Below are 22387 nucleotides of genomic sequence, written 5' to 3' on the forward strand. Positions count from 1 at the left end.
GACTCGAGTCCAAGTCACAAGTCCCCATGTCTTTTGGGAGTGGGGGGGGGGGGGGGGTGTTCATAATTTTCCTCACACAGTAATCTATAAATGGGTATTTGGACATAAATAATAATAAATAAATAGCAGCCCTACTTTTTACTGTATCTTAAAACAACAACAACAACAAATACATAATATTTGGGGGGGTCCCAGGCACAGAAAAGAACCAACAGTTTTCTTATGCATTACACTAGTTTAGACTTATTCACATATAAGACGTCCTTTCATATCAATCATATTTCTATTTCTTTTCTTTTTTTTATCTTGGGGATTTTAGGACAGATGATTGAGCAGAAGAGAGGAACAGCCTGTACAGATCTGTGACTTTGACACTCCAAACATCTTGAGCAGTGTAAATCTACCACGGTGTGCCGAGTGAGCTAAAGAAGAGCAGGAGTGAGCTCCTGGGAGCAGGACTCCATCAGTACCCTGATAATGAGGGGATCCCCTGCAGGAATTCTCCATATGGAGTGATTTGTAATTGATTTGGTGCATTAATTACCGTCCAGTTCTGCCTGTGTCATGGTTAATATTGCACACTTTTGATGAGAAGAGGATCTGCACTGGGATCGTTTGGGAGAATGGCAATTATTCAATTAGAGCTGCGGTTCTTGCAGCACATCTTCATCCAGTAGTGGTAATCACACCAACTCATGCGGTCCATTGCAGAGAGCACACTTCATGATATAATAATATCTCTTTTTTTAAAAAAATGGTGTATTGCATGTTTCAATATTAATTTGCATTAAATAATAAATTTTTATAATAACATTTTTAAACATTAATACATTTTTATTATATAATATAAAACATATCAAATTATAACTATAAATAATTTTTATATTCTATTTTAAATAAAATAATTGTAAAAATAATTAGTTTTTGGTGTATATGCACACACACATTTTAAATGTACTGTAATATACACATTTTGATATAGAAATAAAATTAATTCTACTTTCTATATTTTTTTATTAATAATAAAAAATATATATTTTTTTCCATTTAAATTCTCTGTTTAACATTTTAACATTTTATTTTTTAAACATAACTACATTCGTTACATTTATTAGTTAAAATATAATAGATAACATATCAATGTGAAATTTTACATACACAAAATACACAAATGTAATAATCGATTTTATTTTTATTGTGTATGTAAAATTTTACATACAAAATACAAAAAATAAATGTAATTATTTGTGTATACACATTTGAATGATGCTATGTTCATTCAAATACATCAATAAATTACTTTATATATTATCTAATAATATATATTTTTATATATAATAAGTATATTTTTATATATAGTAAGTATAAAGTGTATTCATTTTTATCCCTTTCTGTTTCTATTACTTTACTCTCTGCAATTCTGTCTAACATTTTAACCTGTATGTTTGTTACAAAAGTCAAAGTCAAGAAAGTCCTTGAGAGTCGAAAAGATGGAGATCACAATGAAAACAATGTGCCTTTCAACCAGCTTCATTCGCAGTCATTTAGAGTCACAAAAAGCTTGTTTATAATTCTCTGGCCATTTAAAGCTTCTGTAAAGGCAGTGATAAGTTTGTTATTCACTAGCTTATTTTCAGTCACTGAAAAAGGTTTTGTTAAGCATCTCACGAGAGATGACCTAAAGCGAAATGCACCTGAGTGAAACTTCTCCGAAAACCAGTTACTTCTGATTGGTTTTGAATGACTTCCCCAGATATCAACAACAGCCTCAGGTTAATTGCTTATTTTCAAAAATATGAATATGCATAAGATCTGCTGCATTGAAATTAAAACGCTAAATGAAGTCATTGTTCATTAGTTTAACCCCTTCAGGCGGCTTAGAAAGGAGAGAAGCGTGCCCTGTGAACACATGGCCTTGTCAAATTAATCCAAAATAATTACAATATGATAAGAGTGTTTTCAATTATTTACGTGATCTGTGAATATCATGAAGAAAAGTTATGACGAACGTGCTTAAGGGTTGTTAATCTAATAGTCTCTCTGGAATGAGTTGGTGTTACTGAATTACACACCGATTTCATTTAGCCGAGAGAGTATTGCTCATTTAGTCACACAAACTACTTTACTAGCTGTTTGTCATATATCTCTGTTATGAGAATGAAATAGTATGTCTTATTAGACTGAACTGGAGAGGTATAAGCTTTTCTTTTTAGGCCTATTGTACGTAGAATCTGCTCACATGTAAGCCATTAATAGATGTTGCTTTTATTTGTATTTGCATGCCTTTTTTCTGAGGTTCAAAAGCTGTTACCGGTTTGGTAGCTGCGCTACCCTTTCAAAGCATACTAATATGTACACTTTAGGTAATAATAAGTACTGATATGCACCTTTGGGGGTAAATAAGGTACAAAGTTGCCCCTGGAACAGATTTTGTTCCTTTTTTTTAATGAGAGTGAACAACTGCCTGGAATTAAACCTTGCTATACTGGTCTGGTCTGGCCAGAGGAGAACTGAGCCGCCGACGGAGCCTGGTTTCTCCCAAGGTTTTTTCTCCATTCCTGTCACCGATGGAGTTTTGGTTCCTTGTCACAGTTGCTGCCATTGGCTTGCTTAGTTGGGGACGCTTGACCAATTGTGTCATTCATTATGATAAAATCATTATGATAATTTTATCATAGTTTTCACCAACAACTTTTTTTTTTTCACTGACGAAAATAACTAAATACAAATAATTGATGATGGCAAAAACTGTCAAAATTCTTCTTTTTATATAAAAACAGGAAAATGTTTTTAGTGAGGGATGATTTGGGAAGAGACCCAATCAGATCGGATGTCTTATAAAACATACAAAAACTAAAAACTAGACTAAAACAAACAATTTAGATGTTTAGAAGTTAACTAAAACTAAACAGAATTTTTTTCAAAAAAAGTCTATGTCTAAAACTAAATCACAATTTGCTGTTAAATGTAAATAATATAAATCAGATAATGAGGTCTCATAATTAATAACTTAATAAATATTTGATACGAAATGATTAGGAGAAACAGAGTTACTGGAGAGATATCATTTTCTTCTCTACAGCACAGTTAAATTCCAGCAGTAATCCACTGTGGTCCTCTCCAGCATGTCAGTCTTTTTTTAACAGCTACCACTAATGGGAGATAAAACAGTAATGCATCTGAGGTCAAAACTATCTGTCCCAGTATCACCTGCAACTCAGTTGTGCCCATTACCATACCGATGGGACGTAACCCACTTCAGCTCATGTACTGTTTCTTGAGACGCTTGACTTCTGAACTTGCTTCCTAAAACGTTGCATGTTTTCAATGCCATATAAGAAATTATGAAAACGAATATGCTTTGCAACTGAACTAAGCCCTATTTTTGACATTACAACATCAGACATAGGATTACACTACTGTATAACCAAACTAAAAGGAGTCAGCCATAGCACACTTGCTAATGCTAGCTAGAAATAGGATGGACTAACTCCTATTGGTCTTGCTGCACTGCATTAAGACAATTAGTTGAGAATTGTTAGTGTGTGAATTGATTCACCTGCTTTTTAAAGTACTCAAAGGGAGGGATGTTGCCTGGTTGGATGGCTGATGATATGAAAGCTAATTAGCCTAACCTCTGCTGTGTCGTTTTCTTAGCCAATCATTACCACTGTTGAGGTCTTTTCAGATAGGGTGTCAAATCACGCTGAGCTATTGGCGAGCCCAGTTTTTAACTTCACCGTTCATGCCGCAGGGTTGTTATCCTGATACCTGCAGAGAATAGTTCTGTTTAATAGATGCAATAGTGATATTAGCTAGTATGCTGATGGGTTTTGTTTAATAAAATCAAGAGGCAAGATCTGCTGAGAGTTTTTTCTCTCTGTTGTCTCAAGCTGTAAGAAAAAGACAACGTCGACTACCAGGACAATGCCTGGCATTTACAATAGATTTCCCTCAAGAAATCTGCTTGCAAACTCCATTCGCCTTCCACACATTCACTCTTAAGGGATGTTCACACTGACAGCAACAAAGCAACCATAAGTCATTAATTAGTCTTGCGTAGCCAGAACTTCATTTCGATTTCATCGCTGTCGGGATGAATGCACCTTTACACAGAGAGAGTTGTGCTTTTACGTTAACAGTCTTTAATTTAGTGAGCTTATGTTCACCTTATAGAGGGTTAATGTGGCCTCTTTATTGATCAGAGCACCTAAATAGACACAAAGTCTCGATTGCTCTCTGTATTGATTTTTTACCCCTGTCATGGATTCAGTGACTATAACCAGTTTGCTGAAACACAACCGATCGCTTGGGTTTAAACAGAGAGAACAGAGTTTATCAGATACCACAATGCATTAATAACAAAAGAAAGCTAAAAGCAAGCTTCTTTAATTCACTTCGACATATTTTGCAAAGTTAGGGCACACTAGACATATCAAATATAAAAAATAAGATAAGAAAAATAAGATGAATATGTGTCTGCCCTTTTAAGGTGTCTCCAAAATTATTTGGACTCAAGCCACAACTAAAAAAAATATGTGCATGGGTTTGCATTATATATCAAAATATCAAAACAAGTGGCATTTAGTTTAAAGAAATCTAACACAAGCACACTTTGAAACAAAACATTGAGAATTGCTTAGGTTTTACACAATGAAGTTTGTTAGGTAAACAATAAATACTTTTTAGGGCCACTCCATGTTCCTAACTAAACTGCTAGACTGTACAATATATATAAATGTGTACATAAAACAGAACAAAAATGATTACTGAAGTACATTTTACAAAAACAAAAAACAAACAAAAAAAATAGATTTTTTATTTCTGCTTCAAAATTTCATGTTTAATGTTACCTGATGTTTCTTCGTAACAGTTTGTGAAATTTACTAGAAATTTCGAAGTGATTTTTCTCTCTCTGTGTGTAGCTTAACCAGCATAACCAGTCAAAATGTGAAAATTCACACCGGTCTAGGCAGCATACACGTGTTTAGTTTTGTGATGGTGTCACACGGCACGTTTCAGCACAGTCAATCGCTCTCTTTAAACATTGTGCTCACCATCCCCACAGGCGAATTTATGAGCTTTCCCGAGAAAAGCTCTCTCAGCCAGGCAATAAATTCAGGCCTGCATGCATTCAGAGGTCTGAGGCATTATCATCAAATTTTCTAAAGGTTGCAATGCTGTCAGAACTCCGTCCGGCCGCATCCAGATTTACAGGCGGCTCTGGAAATAACTGGCTTTTCGAACGTACATTACTCACATAGCCACTTCTCTTTTCCACTTGCTCATTTTTTTTATTTTTATTTCAATTTGACTACTTACGAACAAAAGAAGAAAGAGAACAAGCAATTTGCCTTTCATTGCTATTCGTGCCTAAAACTATACAAAACGTCTATAATTACCCTGCTCTGACTGTATTTATGAGGGGAAGATGAAGTCCTAACACTGGTGTGGGGAGGAGCTGGCATACTCTGTGACAATGCTTTAATTTCACAGCAAAAGGCTATAATTACACAACCGTTCTCTCTTTTTTGCTCCCTATTTCTCTGTCTTCACTTGCTGCTGTCCCTTCGTTGGTTCCGTCGGTGCTCTTATCGGCCTTGCTGTCAGAGTGAGGGATATTAGCGCTTTAAAACAGCATCATTAGCTGATGAGCAATTAAATTAGTCTGTCGCCTCTACTTAAGGGAAGAAGCAAGAAATGCGTCTTAATCTCCCCTTCCCCGCCATGTTAGGTAGCCTTTGTTTTAAAATTTTGCAATGAAAGGTGACGCCGTACGTATTGAAATCTTTCAGCCGGTGGTGTGCCCTGTTATTTGAGCAGAGCAGAGCTGAATATATCTGTGGTTCATTCCATCTCAATTATAACCCCGTTCATTAGCCCAGGTGCCTCCTGCTCTCACAAATCAAAGTGAGGTTAGCGAGTGTGCTTGGCACTTGGGCCAACAATGTGAGAAATGCAGATAACTTTTCCACACTTAATTACAAAGTTTACAAGGTGATCATTGTACTGAAATCCCTCATGTCTTTTTGTTCTTCCTCTACACTTTTCTGCAATTAATTTATCGTCAACATCTCCATTCAAACTTATTCTGGAGATCATTTCAGTTCTTGGTACATTAGGCACTGATTTTATTTTTTTTACTTTACGCTTTATTATCTATTCAGTTTGCCATAGAATTGAGTTTTGTTTTTGCCACCAACAATAGACAAACATATGTTTTTTCAGTGCCAGTGTAAAAGACATGTTTCCATTTCATGGCAAATTAAATGAAAAATAAAGTGTAAAGTAAGCAAAGTTTTAAAATGCATTGTCCATTTAAGGTTCAAGTGATAGACACAGACAGACATAAGCACAATTTATGATGCTAAAGTAAATTATTTAAATGAATGAATGAATAAACAAACAAATATATAAATAAAATGCAATAACGAATGAACAAGCTGCAAAAGTTAGGGTCATTAGGATGTCAAGAGTGCTATTAAGAAAATTCAGTACAGATTTAAGACCTCCCAGTGATGCTATCATTATAATATTTGCATAATTATAATATTTGCATAGAGAATTGTGATCAGGCATTATCACACAATACATTGCAAGTTCTGGCATTTCCTTTAAGAAACACACATTTAGCCAGAAGTAGGCTATAAAGTTTTCAAGGAATAGCTCAACGCCTTCAAGGAAAATGTAAAAATCAAGGTAAAAGAATATATATATATATATATATATATATATATATATATATATACGATTAATCAAATGAATTGCGATTGTCAAGCACATTTTGTCGGTAAAGCCTTTTCTGTGATTAGTAGTAAATCTCCATCACCTGCTTTCAGATGGAGGTGCATTTACTACACATAGCAAAATCGTGTTTATAATCGCAGACGTTATAATTGTAGGATTATTAAATCAACTAAATAGTTTGCAATAATGACAGCTGTTTGTATTACTTCTCACTGAACTACGGCTCTGTGTAGTAAATGCTGCTCCATCTGAGAGCATGTGAAAATTGCACATTTAACTCCAAACTCACTTCATAACGTCAGTCGAGTGTTTGAAATAAATCCTTCTGTGAGATGACTTCTCACAGAAGGCTTCTTAAACAGAATAATTAAGGCACACAATATTCCATTGCATTCTAAGCAGTGATAATGGCTATGTTGATTAGCATTTCATTATAGATATACTTTATTATGATGAAAATTATAAGAACTCAGAAAAACCATATATTGTCATAGTCATGTGTTTATTAGTCACGTTGAATCCATGAAAGCAGTTAAATCTTCTTTTTATTCAGCTGCAGCGAATAAACCAGTATTTCCTGGATTTCTTCTTTGGTGCATATTTAGATTTTCAGCGCCAAAGCGCCCTCTGGCCTTTGGATGGAGATTTTCTGCTGATCACAGAAATGTGCTTCACTGAAAGATACGCATGACAATTACAGCTTCTGCCTAATTGCGATTTATTGCCTTTGAGATTAAATTTCGATTAATTGTGCAGCCCTAGAGCACATCCAGCTCCAGCAATCCAGTAATCACAAATGACTGTAAAATATCTTGTGAATTCACTGGTCAAAGGCTGTGGGAACCCTGATTGAGCAGTGTGAAAATGGCCTAAATGACTTGTGTGCTATATTCCAAGTCTTCTGAGTCCATATGATAGCTTTGTTGGAGGAACAGGCCGAATTTCCAGGGGGAGGGATTATCAGCGAATAGAGATTGGAGAAGGTAGGACCAAAGCACTATTTCTGTATGATTTTTAGCCCACACATGCTCAGCGACAAGGAGTGCGAGAAATGGCCTGGGCAGAGTCTGTGCTTTTTGGTGAACTTGATTAATGGCTGCACTAGTCCCTAGTTAAAGCCATAATTATAGTCCGGCAACTGGATTTCAGAAGGTCCTGTCTGCATAGAGAGAAAGGGCAACAGGAGAGAGGAGAATGTGTGGCACTGTTGTTGTCCCTATTAAGCTGCAACAACACACAGGAGGCATGCAGCCTCACAGGCAAACACTGCACATGCTAACGCCTCAGGACAGAAACAGACAGAATGAGGATTAAAAAGGAAAGAGAGAAGGGCAAGTTAAGAACGAGGAGCAATAATTGAGGAAATGATAAAAAATACAGGAAATGGGAAAGATAAGCATTAAAATATGAGGGGAAAAGACAGGTAATCAGGTTACAGATGAGATGTTAGGTTAGTTTTCATACTCCAGTGAATATTTCACAAGGTAGATTTTTGTTTGTAAGTCAGTTTCTGTACAGGCCAATAACATGAAGTCTTGCCTATCAAAAAAATAAAAAAATAAAATAATAATAATAATAATTATAATAATAATAATAATAATAATAATAATAATAATAATAATAATAATAATAATAATAATAATAATAATAATAATAAAATAATAAATAAATAAAAACAATGAATTTTTTTGGCAACATGCCCCAATAGTTTCACACTGTATGGGATAAATTGTTAAAACCGAATAAGCCATTAAGCAATAGTACAAATTTTATGATAATATAATATAATATAATATAATATAATATAATATAATATAATATAATATAATATAATATAATATAACATCAGTAGATAAGTAAAATAATAAAATAATTATCATCATCATCATTATTTTTATTACAAAATATACTCTCTGAAAACTGAACATCTCTGTTGATTTTTAATATATAATACAGTTTTATTGTGTTTAACCACACAAAATTTAATCAACAAAACAGTAAAAATGTATATATTACATGTATATGTAGATACTATGTACAAATTTACCATTTGTTTTATTATTTTACCATTTAAGCCTATAATAAAAACATAATTTACATTTACATTTATTCATTTTGCAGATGCTTTTATCCAAAGTGACTTACAAATGAGGACAGTGGAATCAATCAAAAACAACAAAAAGAGCAATGATATATAAGTGCTATAACAAGTCTCAGTTAGGTTAACACATTACACGTAGCAAGGGCTTTTAAATAATATAATAAATACAAATAAAACTTAGAATAGAAAAAGAGCAAGCTAGTGTTAGAGGTCTATTTATTATGCAAATGTTTGTGGGTGTGTATATATATATATATATATATATACACACACCCACAAACATTTGCATAATAAATAAAAAGAAAGTAGAATACAAAAAGATTAGAAAGGTAGTAAGATTTTTTTTAAGAACAGAATTAGAATAGTGAGTGCTAAAGTTAGAGGATCAAATAAAGATGGAAGAGATGGGTTTTAAAGGCCATGTTGCAGGTTAACCACCACTTTCGATTAATGGGTACATAAATCACTCAAGATATGTATATCATTTTTAAAATGTTTTAAAATGTAAGTTTTTGGTATTAACGGTTTTTTTATGCAACTCGGCGATGACGTCACGTTGGGGAGAAGTCGAGGAAAGGTAGCCTCAGTCTATGATGCCGCATTCCAGGCAACCCGTAACCCATGTTTTTCCAACCTTAAACCCGTGAAAGTGCACAGGAATGGCAATCAAACTCGTGACTTCCCACCCGTGAACTCGTGTCTCGTACTAGATCGATGTACTCCGAGTTCCGAGGTCACATAGCACGCGAAACAACAATGACAGCCCCTACGGATAATACTGCCTACGGATGCAGTTTATGCAAGTGGCACACGTTGAAAAAATGATTTTAGGTCAATGTACCGTTGCAATAAAAAAAAAAAATCTAGTTACAATTCCTTGTGCTCAGAAAGTTTGGCGTAACTTGCCTGGAACGGTACAAAGTCGTTAGTTGTGGTATGAAATAGGGATTACGAGCTCAAAAACCTGCCTGGAACGCAGCATCAGAACTAACGTTATAGCGACTGACTGTGGCAGTGATCATGACGTTAGTTCAGATAAGTACCGGTAACCTTTGTCATAGTGTCGTAGAACTGGTAAACGTTGTCTTTGTCATCTAGAAATAGAAGGCATCATGCTAGCTATATGGACGTTTCTAAGCGTTTATCTCTCCCTCCGGTGAAAATGTTGTTGCAAACGTAGCCGCGTGTCTGTCGCTGTGTTTGGCAGGTGCTTGTGTGGGTTAGTGATGTCCGATTCGTGAGCGAACTGAACTGAATCGTTTGAAACGGTTCACGTCTCCAATAAGCATTAATCCACAAATTACTTAAGATGTTAACTTTTTTTAACGTGACTGACACTCCCTCTGAGTCAGAATAAACCAATATCCCGGAGTAATTCATTTACTCAAACAGTACACTGACTGAACTGCTGTGTAGACCGAACTGAAGATCAAGATGAACACCGAGCCGAGCCAGATGCTGAACGAACACGCCCTCTGCTGGAGCAGTTCTCGTTCTCGAGTCAAGAGCCGGTTGCATCGGTTTTCGGATCACCAGTACACTGAACTGAGAATCGTTTCTGTCGGACGCGTCCGATTTGAGAACCGATGAGCTGATTCTCGTTATCGTGTCAAGAACCGGTTGCATCGGTTTTCGGATCACCAGTACACTGAACGAAAACCATTTCTTTCGGACGCGTCCGATTTGAGAACCGATGAACTGATGCTACTGCGCATGCGTGTAAAGTATTTCGGAAAGTGTGATAAAAGATCTATATACATTTTTATTATAATTATTATTTTTTTTTTAAGATGAATGTTTCTAATCTGTATATTGTAGATTATGTATAGGCCAGAGGGGGTTTCAGGGAAGTTGGACAATAATTAAGAACTCTAAAGACTCTATGTTTAATAGGAATAAGGGATGATTTATGAAATATGTGTACTGTATTTATAGTTAATGATGACACATTCACAAATTGAGTTTGTAGTTAACAGAACATGAACACGAGCAGAGCAGCTGATTATACTGAACTGCAGCACGTGCCGGTTAGAGTGATTCTCGTTCTCGAGTCAAGAACCGGTTGCATCGGTTTTCGGATCATCAGTACACTGAACCAAAACCGTTTCTTTCGGACGTTTCCGTTTTGAGAACAGAGGAGCTGATGATACTGCGCATGCGTGAATCAGAGTGAAGCCGACTGACTCACAGCGCGTCTGAACCGAACTGATTCTTTTGGTGATTGATTCTGAACTTATTCTGTGCTAATGTTATGAGCGCGGGTAAACTGAGGGCTTGAATGAAGGGGCATTCTGGCGAAACGTAAGTTCATTTAATAACAAATACATCGCAATGGTTTATGTATAGTGGTTTCTGTGCTGATGAAACCTAATTTATTTACTTTATATCTTCAAGACTTAAATCCTCATATGCACATTATTGCTGTTACTGTATTTGGGTGCGTTGTTGCAAAACTTAATTGTAAACTTTTCATGATTATGAGGTTTTTAACTGACTAAAGTTATGATTACTGACTTTATATATTTGAATGTTTGATAGACGTGACGCCATTACGTCATCGCCAAGGACGTCATTACGTCGAGCGTAAAAGAACCAGTGAATCGTTTTTTTCAACCAGTTTATTGAATCGAACCGTCCGAAAGAACCGGTTCGCGGAAAAGAATCAAACTTCCCATCACTAGTGTGGGTGCTGTCCCATGGAAACTGCGCTGAACAGGCTTGTGCTGTAGGGAAGTGAGTGCGTTTGGGTCGCTGTTGGTCGATATCTATCTATCTGTCTGTCTGTCTATCTATCTATATATGTAGTCTATCTATCTATCTATATCTATGTATTTATCTATAATCTGCGCTATCTGAATACTCTCGTCTACTACTCTCTCTCTAGTCACTCTCAATGCTCTCAAGGCGGGCTTTGGTAAATTCTCTCCCCAACGTGACGTGATGCAATGCATTATGGGGGAAAGGAGACCGCTGTAAGATAGTACCTACTTTTTCGTATTATATTCCGTTTCGTGATACCCAATAACATGAAATACAATGGATAACAGTTTAAATGTTTATTACCAACAAGCAAATTGCACAAATTCGTAAAAAATTACCCTGCAACACGGCCTTTAAGCTGATTCTTGAAGATAGCTAAGGACTCATAATTTAAAGCACATGTGGCAACGTATATGATTCAAAACTTCCTGAAATAATACTTGGGTAGATAATAAAACCCTGTGTGACAACTAAACCCAGTCACTGCTTTATTTATGAGCATAATGCTCAGCAGAGGAGGAGTTACGAGTGGCTTGGGTCTCACAGGGGAGTAATGAGGACGTCTTCATTGGTTTTAAAAGAAGTTAATTTGGCCCTCACAGGTCAGTGAGTGTGACCGGCTCCTCAGAGGGCAATTTCACCTTGCCCCATGGCCTGATTCACAGTCATTATTTTCAGCTACACGAGAAATTGGCCACCGGCTAATCAACATTCAGCTCTTCCAAGTGTGTTATTACACACAGCAATTGATGGATGGTACAATTACACCCAATGTCACTTAGCTAAATGGCTATGTAATTCTAATGAGTTCTTATTTAAACAGCCACTAGGTATTGTGTGAAAGTGTAAGACAGGGAGGGGGCCGGTAAACAGACCTGGACGATGCGCACAGCCATTCATTTACTAAATGGATTACTATGAGGCTACATCGCTCCATAGTTTAAGCAGAATAAATGACATTTTAATCTCTCTAATGAACATCTCTTAAAGGCAGGTTAGTCCTTGCTTAAAAAACAGACCCTTTCGCTTACATTCCCTCGCTGTGATTTGTTTTCTCTGCCTCAAAACAAGGTCAGAGGGACAAGCGCTGACCAATCATAATTAAAGTCAAGTGGCAAAAAAAGAAATAAATGAAAAAGCGCATTGTGCTCAAGGACCCTTGCTCTAATAAAAACAGATGAATGCTGTGGTTGTGGCCTAGCTAGACTGGTTTAAAACAAGATGGATTCCCAGCCATCCCGACGTCTGCCGTCTCTTGCTGTCACACGGAGAACACACACCCACTCGCGCACACCTGTCTGACTGTCACCCTCTCTGCAGAGAGCCGGTCTGGTGTGGACACGCTGCTCAGACAGTCCTATCATGCGTCAGAGCGTGTCGCATCTGTTCAGCCCTCTTTCTGCAGGTATTAGTCTTCATTTCCATTGTTTACCCATTCTGTCTTTCCTCTGAAACTCCGTCCTCAGGGCCTCCTTTCCACAGCCAGCTTCTTTGTCTTGACTGCTATAAAACTAGCAAAACCCCCAGCAGAGGAAATTCTTCTTGTTTCACAAGCTCAAGCACAGACTTGTTTTTGTTTCGTTTTTTCTTTCTGTTCTCTTTGGCACCTGAACACAATTTGTTCTGAGCGATTATAAGTCAACTTATACTTTGGTAGTATTTAGATTTTTAAAACATGTTTATGGTCTTGCTGTACATGATTCATCTGTGCATGTTGGAAGTCACTGATGAAAATGTAAAATGTAAAACCTTTGAAACTGTATTTCTACTTCTATTGTAGCTATTAACTTTATTTTACATTGTGTACACTGTGTTAAATATAATTTAGTCCTGGGATGGTAAAGCTGAATTTTCAGCAGTCTTTACCCCAGTCTTCAGTGTCACATGATACTTCAGAAATAATTTATTGTGCTGTTTTGTTGCCCAAGAAACATTTTTTTATAATTATCAATTTTGAAAACTTGTAATTCATCATTTTTTTTTACTGACCCCAAACCTTTAAATTGTAGAGTATACACATGCTTCCATTATAATTGAGGGTCATATGTATAGTAATAATAGTAATAGTAAATCAAGTAATATAAGCTTACTACTTAAAAGGTTTTGTACCTAACAAACAAATGGACTCAGCAGTGTCTGTAAAATAATTTTTAGTAATTCTAGTTAATTCTAGTTATCACAGCTGGAAGATTTATGGAAACGTGCGGGAATCCTAATGTTGAAAATATTTTCATTATATATAATATTTTATTTTTAATAAATTATTAAAAATAAATGCAATTTAGAAGTTTAAAGATTCTCTGTTGATTGTCAGAATAGACACTGCTAGAAAGGACAGTTTGTGGTAGTTGGCTCATCCGTGCAGTAGGACGTGATGTGCTTGACACTCATTGTGCTGGTTGTGTGTTTAATAATGAATGGGTCAGTGTTTAGTGGGGAGGCTGAAGTTCACAGGGTCCTGACTCTGAGTGACAGGAAGATGTATGAGCTCTAGTCAGGGCACATCCTCCCCTTACAGTGCACACTAATGATGCTACAAGCCCTGATGGACACCTTCATTACAGTCAGATCCATCATTCCACTGTTGAACAAGCTACTTTCATACACATAAAGTAGTTATCTTACAATCATGCTGATTTTTTCAAGTAGTTAGCCACTATAAACATCCCAAAAAGTTATGATTCATTTCTTGATGTGCAGTCCAGGTAGAACTATTATTGAGGCTTATTCTGAATCTGAATTGTTGTATGGATTGCTATTTTTATTGCAATTTTTGTAGTAGTAAATAACACAAGTAGTTCAAAATTGTTTTACATTTGAAGAATTTCGTGTTTTTTAAGTTAAAATTATTTTAATTAAACACAAAGTCGCATCTATATAATAAAGGTAGGTTATACTGTGTCCTTAGTAAAGTTTTTTTGTTTTATTTTTTATTTTATTTTATTTTTTATTACAATTAGCCATGCTAATATGTTATTTTATACAATTTACTACGTATACTTTTTAATAACTTTGTATTTTGTTACTTGCAACAATTTTCTTTTCTTTTTTCTGGGCAATAGTAATGAAAATGTTATGTAGCCTTTTTTTATATATAAAAAAATATCCTGAAGAACGGTTTCCACAAAAATATTAAATAGTACACCAGTTTTCAACATTGATAATAATAAGAAATGTTTCTTAATAACCAAATCATCATATTTAAATAATTTCTGAAGGATCATGTGACACTGAAGACTGGAGTAATGGCTGCTGAAAATTACAAATTACATGTTAAAATGTATTCAAAATATATTCCATACAGTTATCTTAAATTGCAATTATAGTTCACAAAATTTCAGTTTTTAATGTTTTTTGAGCAAATAAATGCAGCTGTGGTGAAAATAAGAGACAAACATTGAAAAACATTGAAACATCTTGCCGACACCAAACTTTTGAATGGGAGTGTATATGTCTATACTTAGAAGTATTCACTGGAGGAAAAAGTGTGACAACTAACCCCGTCCTCTCCTCCCCATGTGCAAACAGGAAGGTGACTTTCAACAGTGTGGAGGCATGTTGTGAAGGTGACAAGCTCCTCTGTGTGCCAGGAACTTCCTCCATGTTAACTGAGATGTCTTACATCCACCACAGCAGAGCGCACAACCTGACGAGCACTCTATGTCTCTCATTTACACTTTCCAATCCCAGAGAAAGAAGCAGCAGACAGACAAAGAGGGTCAAAGAGAAAGAGAGAGAAACGAGATAAAGATGAGGAGAACCGTTGGTTTCTTATCTCAAAAGAACACTGGTCATTGAATAAAAAGCATGAGAGGAAGTGCAGCGAGGGAGTCACAATAGTCTGTCCGAGGCCGCACTTACACTAGCCGTCTCCTTGTCCTATCTCCCTCAGTTCTCCATGGCGAGAAGGTGAATCTGGGACTAGGCCACGCTCTCACACTAAATGAAATCAATTTACACAAAAGCAGCACTCACTACAGGCTCACAGTATGGGTCATATCAGGCTCACTGTTGCCTACAATGGCTGAACATACTTTATTAACCGCTGCTTCCTGATAACAAAGCCATCTGGAATTAAGTGGCGATATCCCACCATCCACACACTCCTTGCTTAAAGGAGTTCATTCACAATGTGAGACGGCTTCTAGTAGCTTCTCTGGAGCGCTGTTAGGGAAGCTACTCATAATTATATCCAAACGGAATCTCCAGTTTCAACATTGCTTTTGTCCAAGTTTAAGTCAAATCTCTTTGTGGTTTTCCAAGAATGTTCACATAAAAAATAAACCAACTGAACAATTTTTAAAGGCAATTGTTTTTATTATTATTATCATTATTAATTATTTATTTATTATAAATGTCCACTTGAAATGATTTCATATATATATATATATATATATAAAATTTTACTTTTGAAAGTTTGTGGTTGGTTGCTAGGGTTGATTTGTTGGTTTTTATCTGGTCTTTAGCTGTTCTAGCTAGTCTCTAAGCTTGAAATAACCCGAAACCTCTCCAAAAACGGTCAATATTATATTATATTACATTACATTACATTACATTACATTATATTATATTATATTATATTATATTATATTATATTATATTATATTATATTATATTATATTATATTATAAGTGTAGGGTAGGGTTTTCGGTAATACTTTATAAGAATATTATATCCCACCGCTGAGTATATTTTTGTTTACTTTGGTATAATGAAGAGATTTAGTATAATGTTCGCAGTCCACTTATAATAATAATAATATTAATAATAATAATAATAATAATAATAATACATTGTATTTAATAATACATTGTTTTATTATAACAGACAGTCAATATGTTTTTCTGTGAAAATGATTTTTCTTTCACATGCTCTAATTGCACTAATATTTTACATGTAATTCCCAAAGCATATGAAATTCTCCTCCTCTCCCATGCTCCTTCTCTTTCCTCCCCTATTAAGCCTGTCTTCGTGTCATAGTAAAGTGATGGAAATGAACTTGAGAGTTTGCTAATTGCAATTGTCAATCCCATCTAGGCAGAGCTGAAAGACATGGGCTCCCAAACACTTCATCAATCTTCATTAATATTGCAGGGCGCTGTGAAAACATCTCTCTGATCACAGCTGATCTAACACAGCACATGTGAAGCACTTGGCCCTGAAAACACTACATACATTACCATTACTGTACTTCATTATGCAATTACTAGAATTTAGAAACACTATTGGTGACTTACTGTTTACTATTACTGACTTTTCCTCAAATATGTTTCTGATGCAAAAATGCCAAAATAAAATTTAATTTAGACCTTTAAAGTACAATCAGTATTTACATTACTTCATGTCCAATTTACTGATCCTAATTTTGACTTTACTTTTACTAAAATAGAAAATCCATTTTGTCATAAAATATAGGCTATGGTTATTCATCCTTGTGTAAAGCCATCTCAACAGCCACACCAGTCTTTTATCTAAAGCAATATATAGTCCTATCCATTGCTGAAGATGACCGCACATCAATGATGAGTCTAAAAACAACTATACACTAATATCAGCATTAATCAGATACTTTCTTACGAGGCTCTATTAATATGTAGGCAGTATTGTAGTTTACTAGGTTATTGAAAAAAGCCAGTGAATCATCCATTACTAAACAAAACTTATTTATTTTCAAATACTTTATATTCTCTTGAAATTTATGAAAGTAAATTGTAGCTCATCTTCATAAGAATGAGTTACATATTCTTAGGGTTAAATAGAAAATGAAGTATTCACAGCCCACACAACAATGGCTGCTTAGACAGTATTTGCCAGGAAAGTCATCCTAAATGTTTTCTATTCCAAGGTAAGTTTTATTTGAATCAATATCTAGAGTCAGCAAACAAATAAGAAAGTTTATATGAAGTGGAGGTGAATGTTTCTGACAGCAGCAACCTTCGGCCCATCCGTGCTCAGAGACGCCTCAGGCTGTGAAAAACTATGGAGGACATGGAGTTTATTTCCCTCTGCCATAGTTTTATTTAGAATTTACTTATATAAGACTTACTTCACCCAGAATTGTATGGTCTTTTATGGTAATTCTTGAGCAGCAAATCTTGACCCGTTTTTTCTGTCAGCTGAACCAGCCATGCCATTAATTATGAATTTATCATAATTATATTATATGCATGGAAAAATCAATTTCTGCATATAATTAGTATGCCAAAAAGAAGCAGAAAAACATGCTATATGCACTTTCATGAGATTTGCGTTTGTCTACAGTGATGTTTGAGAAGGCTAAATTGATTAAACAAATAGGTTATAATCAATTCACTCTCTGCCGCTGGCCACTTGGTTACATAAAAAAAAAAAAAAAAAAAAAAAAAAAAAAAAAAACCTTACATTATACAAACAAAATATGCACTTAGTAATCACTTTCCATTACATACAAGACTGATTTAATTTAATAGCTAAAACAGTAGTATAAGCTTTTTTTGGAAAAGGGGAAAAAAGACTGGTTAGGGCCTATATTTGAGGCCAGTGGCAGGGTTCTAAGCCAACACTGGTTTGTTCTCTGTTTTCATCTGTGAGCATACTCTTGATCTATGTATATTACAGTTTTGCTGAAATTGCTGAATCGTTCTGCTCTCACTGATCATTTGGTCCCAACAACAACAACTCTGTGTGTACTCTGTGTATATATATATATAAAGTACAGACCAAAAGTTTGGACACACCTTCTCATTCAAAGAGTTTTCTTTATTTTCATGACTATGAAAATTGTAGATTCACACTGAAGGCATCAAAACTATGAATTAACACATGTGGAATTATGTATGGAATTATATACATAACAAAAAAGTGTGAAACAACTGAAAATATGTCGTATTCTAGGTCCTTCAAAGTAGCCACCTTTTGCTTTGATTACTGCTTTGCACACTCTTGGCATTCTCTTGATGAGCTTCAAGAGGTAGTCACCTGAAATGGTCTTCCAACAGTCTTGAAGGAGTTCCCCGAGAGATGCTTAGCACTTGTTGGCCCTTTGCCTTCTGTCTGCGGTCCAGCTCACCCCTAAACAATCTCGATTGGGTTCAGGTCCGGTGACTGTGGAGGCCAGGTCATCTGGCGCAGCACCCCATTACTCTCCTTCTTGGTCAAATAGCCCTTGATGCTTTCAGTGTGACTCTACAATTTACATAGTCATGAAAATAAAGAAAACTCTTTGAATGAGAAGGTGTGTCCAAACTTTTGGTCTGTACTGTATATATATATATATATATATATATATATATATAAATATATATAGTGATGAGTCAGCTGCCTCCTCCCTGATTATCATCGGCACCCTGTCCTAAATCGCCGCCCTTCACCAGGCTCCTGACAGGAGTGGGTGTGTGAGAGAGGAGGGGCGCTGGATGAGCCAGGGCTGGCGGCGTGTGCTGGGGCACACCTGATGGAAATGGAGCCTCATCAACGCCGCTGTATAAAAGCCCAATGCACCTCTCCTCGAGAGACCGGTCTCTTACCCGTGCATGCACACTGGTCCAGGATGGGAGCACTGAGGGATTCATGAGCCGCCGGACCTGCGATCCGGATGAGAACCACACCCGTTTACACGGCATACGGGCCAGGATGCAGGGCCGTCCATCCCCTGCAAACGCCGCGGGCGACGGATCGGAGAGGGGAGTGTATGTGGCCGTCGTACTCCGCCCCTTACCTGGACCCTTCCTCCATGAACACTGTCCGACCCACATGAACCCCGCAGCACAACTTTGGCCACATTTGTCCCCTGTTTCCTTTATTTTCTGTTAATAAAAAGCCTCTCCGAGGCCTGACGCCACACCCACTGTGTCTGTCGTTGGCGCCTCCCGTTACAGTATATATAAATATATATATATATATATATATATATATATATATATATATATATATATAGCGCCACTTTAACTGACTAGAACCGACAACATGAGGAAACAGAAGGAAAATGCATAGACAGAAAAAAAGAGACAGTCAATGAGAAAAAAAGTCGTGAAATTAAAAAGAAGCATGGTTCTGGTCTTTGTCAGGGCTCCATGGCAACACTGTATCTAGTAATATTTCCAATCAGACCTTGCACTCTAGGCACTCTACAGTATCTAATCTTCATCCTAATGTCATGCTGCCTTGTGGAAATATTTACACTTTCCTCTTGGAAATGATAACCGGTTATTAGCTCTATATCGGCTCATTAAATCCTGAACTAAGCATATAATGCATTACATGCGATGAAGAGCCGAAAGACGGCCTAATCAAAGATGGTGGATAATGTATTGGGAAAATTCTACAAAAGAGAATGCAAAACATTGCACATTGCATAGTGTTCATCATTTTTTTTTCAACGGCCATACAAAACATCCAGCTCTCGCATGTGATGTAACCTTTGCCTTTAAAAGAGAAATATGGAAATTTTAAGAGAGCAGAATTACAGTTATTCATCACATGGAGGGTTTAATTCATCAGCCCTGAAGGCACAAGAAGATGAACTCTGTTTACCACTAAAGCTATTCTGGCTGTTTTGGAAGTGGCCATCGATCTCCAGCTATCTTTAAAAAGGAAAGCATCAGCTTCAATCACACAAGAGACGGCTAGTCAACTGCTGAAAAGATTTCTCTTCTCCTCGTTCTTGTCTCTTCAAGGTGAAGTTTTTCCCATCTGACGGGAAGACCCTGGGGAAGTGTGATATTAATGTTTTAAAATATTAAAAATCCTAACAAAAATACACGTGACTCCACCCTTTGCCCCTGCTGTTTTTCTCAATTAACAAGTTCAATTAACCTGTGTAACTGGGTGCCTCTAGATACATCGAGACCTCATTGGCCTACAAAGATGGCAAATGGTGTAATGGTGTAAATGTTAAAGCATCTTCCTAAGAGTAATTTTCTTGATGCAATATTATCCCCTATGGTGTGACGAAATAAACATGAACCAGAATTGTTTTTTGTTTGATTTCTAAGCACAGAATGTGTTCTTCTTCCTAACCATTTTCCCATTGAGTCTGAGCAATAATATGACTCATTTTATTAACACCTTTACTTTTGATACCAGCAGTCGTATTGGCCAATTACCTCAGTGGGAGGCCAATGTTTGCCCTGCACAGTAGAAGAGTGTTCCTGACCTGCCGGGTGAGATTGTGTGTTTTCGACTAATCTAAAAAAGATTCCAGAACAATTAGTAATGCAGAAACAAACACTAAGGAAAAACCGATGGACCTGCAGGGCTGGCATCAGCCAGGACAACTTGAAATTGTCCTGGGCCATGTCATGAGGTGAGTCACTAAGGTCCTATCTATATATAAAGTTTATTGTAACAACATTTCTTAAACTGTAAAGCTAACAAAAAAAGCCATACAATTAGTCCACATTGCTGTGCTATACATAATATCTACGAAGTCACAGATTAGTTCTGTGAAGGGACATTTAAGCATGAACCAATGAATAACTTATAACACAACAAGTCCAAATCATATTTGCTTTTGTGAACCATACATATTAATTAACTGAAAAGATTTGACTCAAATGATCAATAGATCCAATAAGATAAAAAAATGACTTGACTAGAGTGCCAAATTGTAAAACTGGTGAAAAGGTGTGGTCACATTTATCATTTCTCAGTGAAATTTCGCAGTTGAATTCCATTCATTTCAAGAGGAATCCATGTGATTGGGAGTTTTGTACAAGGATGAAAAAGTTCCCTATGCAGATTTTTCTCATGTTCAAGTTGGTAATGTGAATTTGCTGCTCTGACATATAGAAAGCTGTTTGGTTTGAAAGTGACTTCTGTGTGCATGGTACCTCATACATCACTAAACTACTGACAATGGAAAATGGACCACTTTTTGTGACCGCACCTTAAGTGAAGAATGAAAAAAGGAACTTTGCTGTAAGTATACCGAGGCCTTTATTGGAATAAATGAAACATCTTATTTGGAGAATGAACTAAACGAACTAGGATGGGTCATTTGTGAAGGAAATGAATAAACAAGCTACTGTATATCATTTGTGAATAAGGATCTACTGGTTGACAGTAAGGGACCAAAAACAAGCAAGCTTGATTTATGATGCACACCAAAGTTCAGAAAACCAGTTTTAGACCACGCCAAACTGATTCAGGCAAATAATGCATGGTAAATAATATACTTACTGTAACTGTCACCTTGAAACTTTGATATGGCACAGAATATCAAAACACTATGAACAACAAACAATACTATACAAAATCCAAGAACCCATGTAGGGACCTGTAATGACTCACACAGAGTACTTACCCTAAGAAAGGACAGGTCACGACTGCGATCGATGCTGGTGATCTCAAGGTTCCCCATCACCACCTCGCAGTTCTCATAGTATTTACGAAGGGTCCGATACTGCTGGTCCAGGTCTGACAGAGTACTCAGTTTATTCTCCGTGCCAGTGCATACTGCAAGAAGAAAGGAAAATGAAAGAGAAATTACATTCTAATGGTGCAAATAACAGAAGCAGTGCTTCAGTCCATCCAGCAATGCAATTCAATCAGGCCTGAAATCCCAGAAGCCTCTAAGACAGACAAGGAGCCTCCAGCCCCAGACAGACAACTTGACAAGTTATTAAACAGAGCCATTTCTGCTCATCAAACACCTTGCACCAATCAAAGACATTTGCCATCTGTTGCATCAGCTGGCATTGCCTTTGAGCCAAGAGTATAACCCTCCCTCTCACGCTTCACTGAACCACTGTCACAACATCCATGAGCACATCCACTCCTATCCCATGCCACCCGCTCTGT

General features: G+C 36.4%; 1 protein-coding gene across 2 annotated transcripts in view; it reads right to left on the reverse strand.

Annotated features, from left to right (window-relative positions):
- LOC132153114 (receptor tyrosine-protein kinase erbB-4-like) overlaps positions 1-22387 on the reverse strand; it is a 362426-nt gene that overhangs the window by 183789 nt on the left and 156250 nt on the right. For both annotated transcript variants that reach the window (XM_059562365.1, XM_059562366.1), the window contains exon 2: positions 21891-22042. In XM_059562365.1, the coding sequence (XP_059418348.1) occupies positions 21891-22042 (152 nt within the window). The remainder of the gene's footprint in view (positions 1-21890; positions 22043-22387) is intronic.

Source organism: Carassius carassius, chromosome 11 (assembly GCF_963082965.1).
Source record: "Carassius carassius chromosome 11, fCarCar2.1, whole genome shotgun sequence".
Lineage (NCBI taxonomy): Eukaryota > Metazoa > Chordata > Actinopteri > Cypriniformes > Cyprinidae > Carassius > Carassius carassius.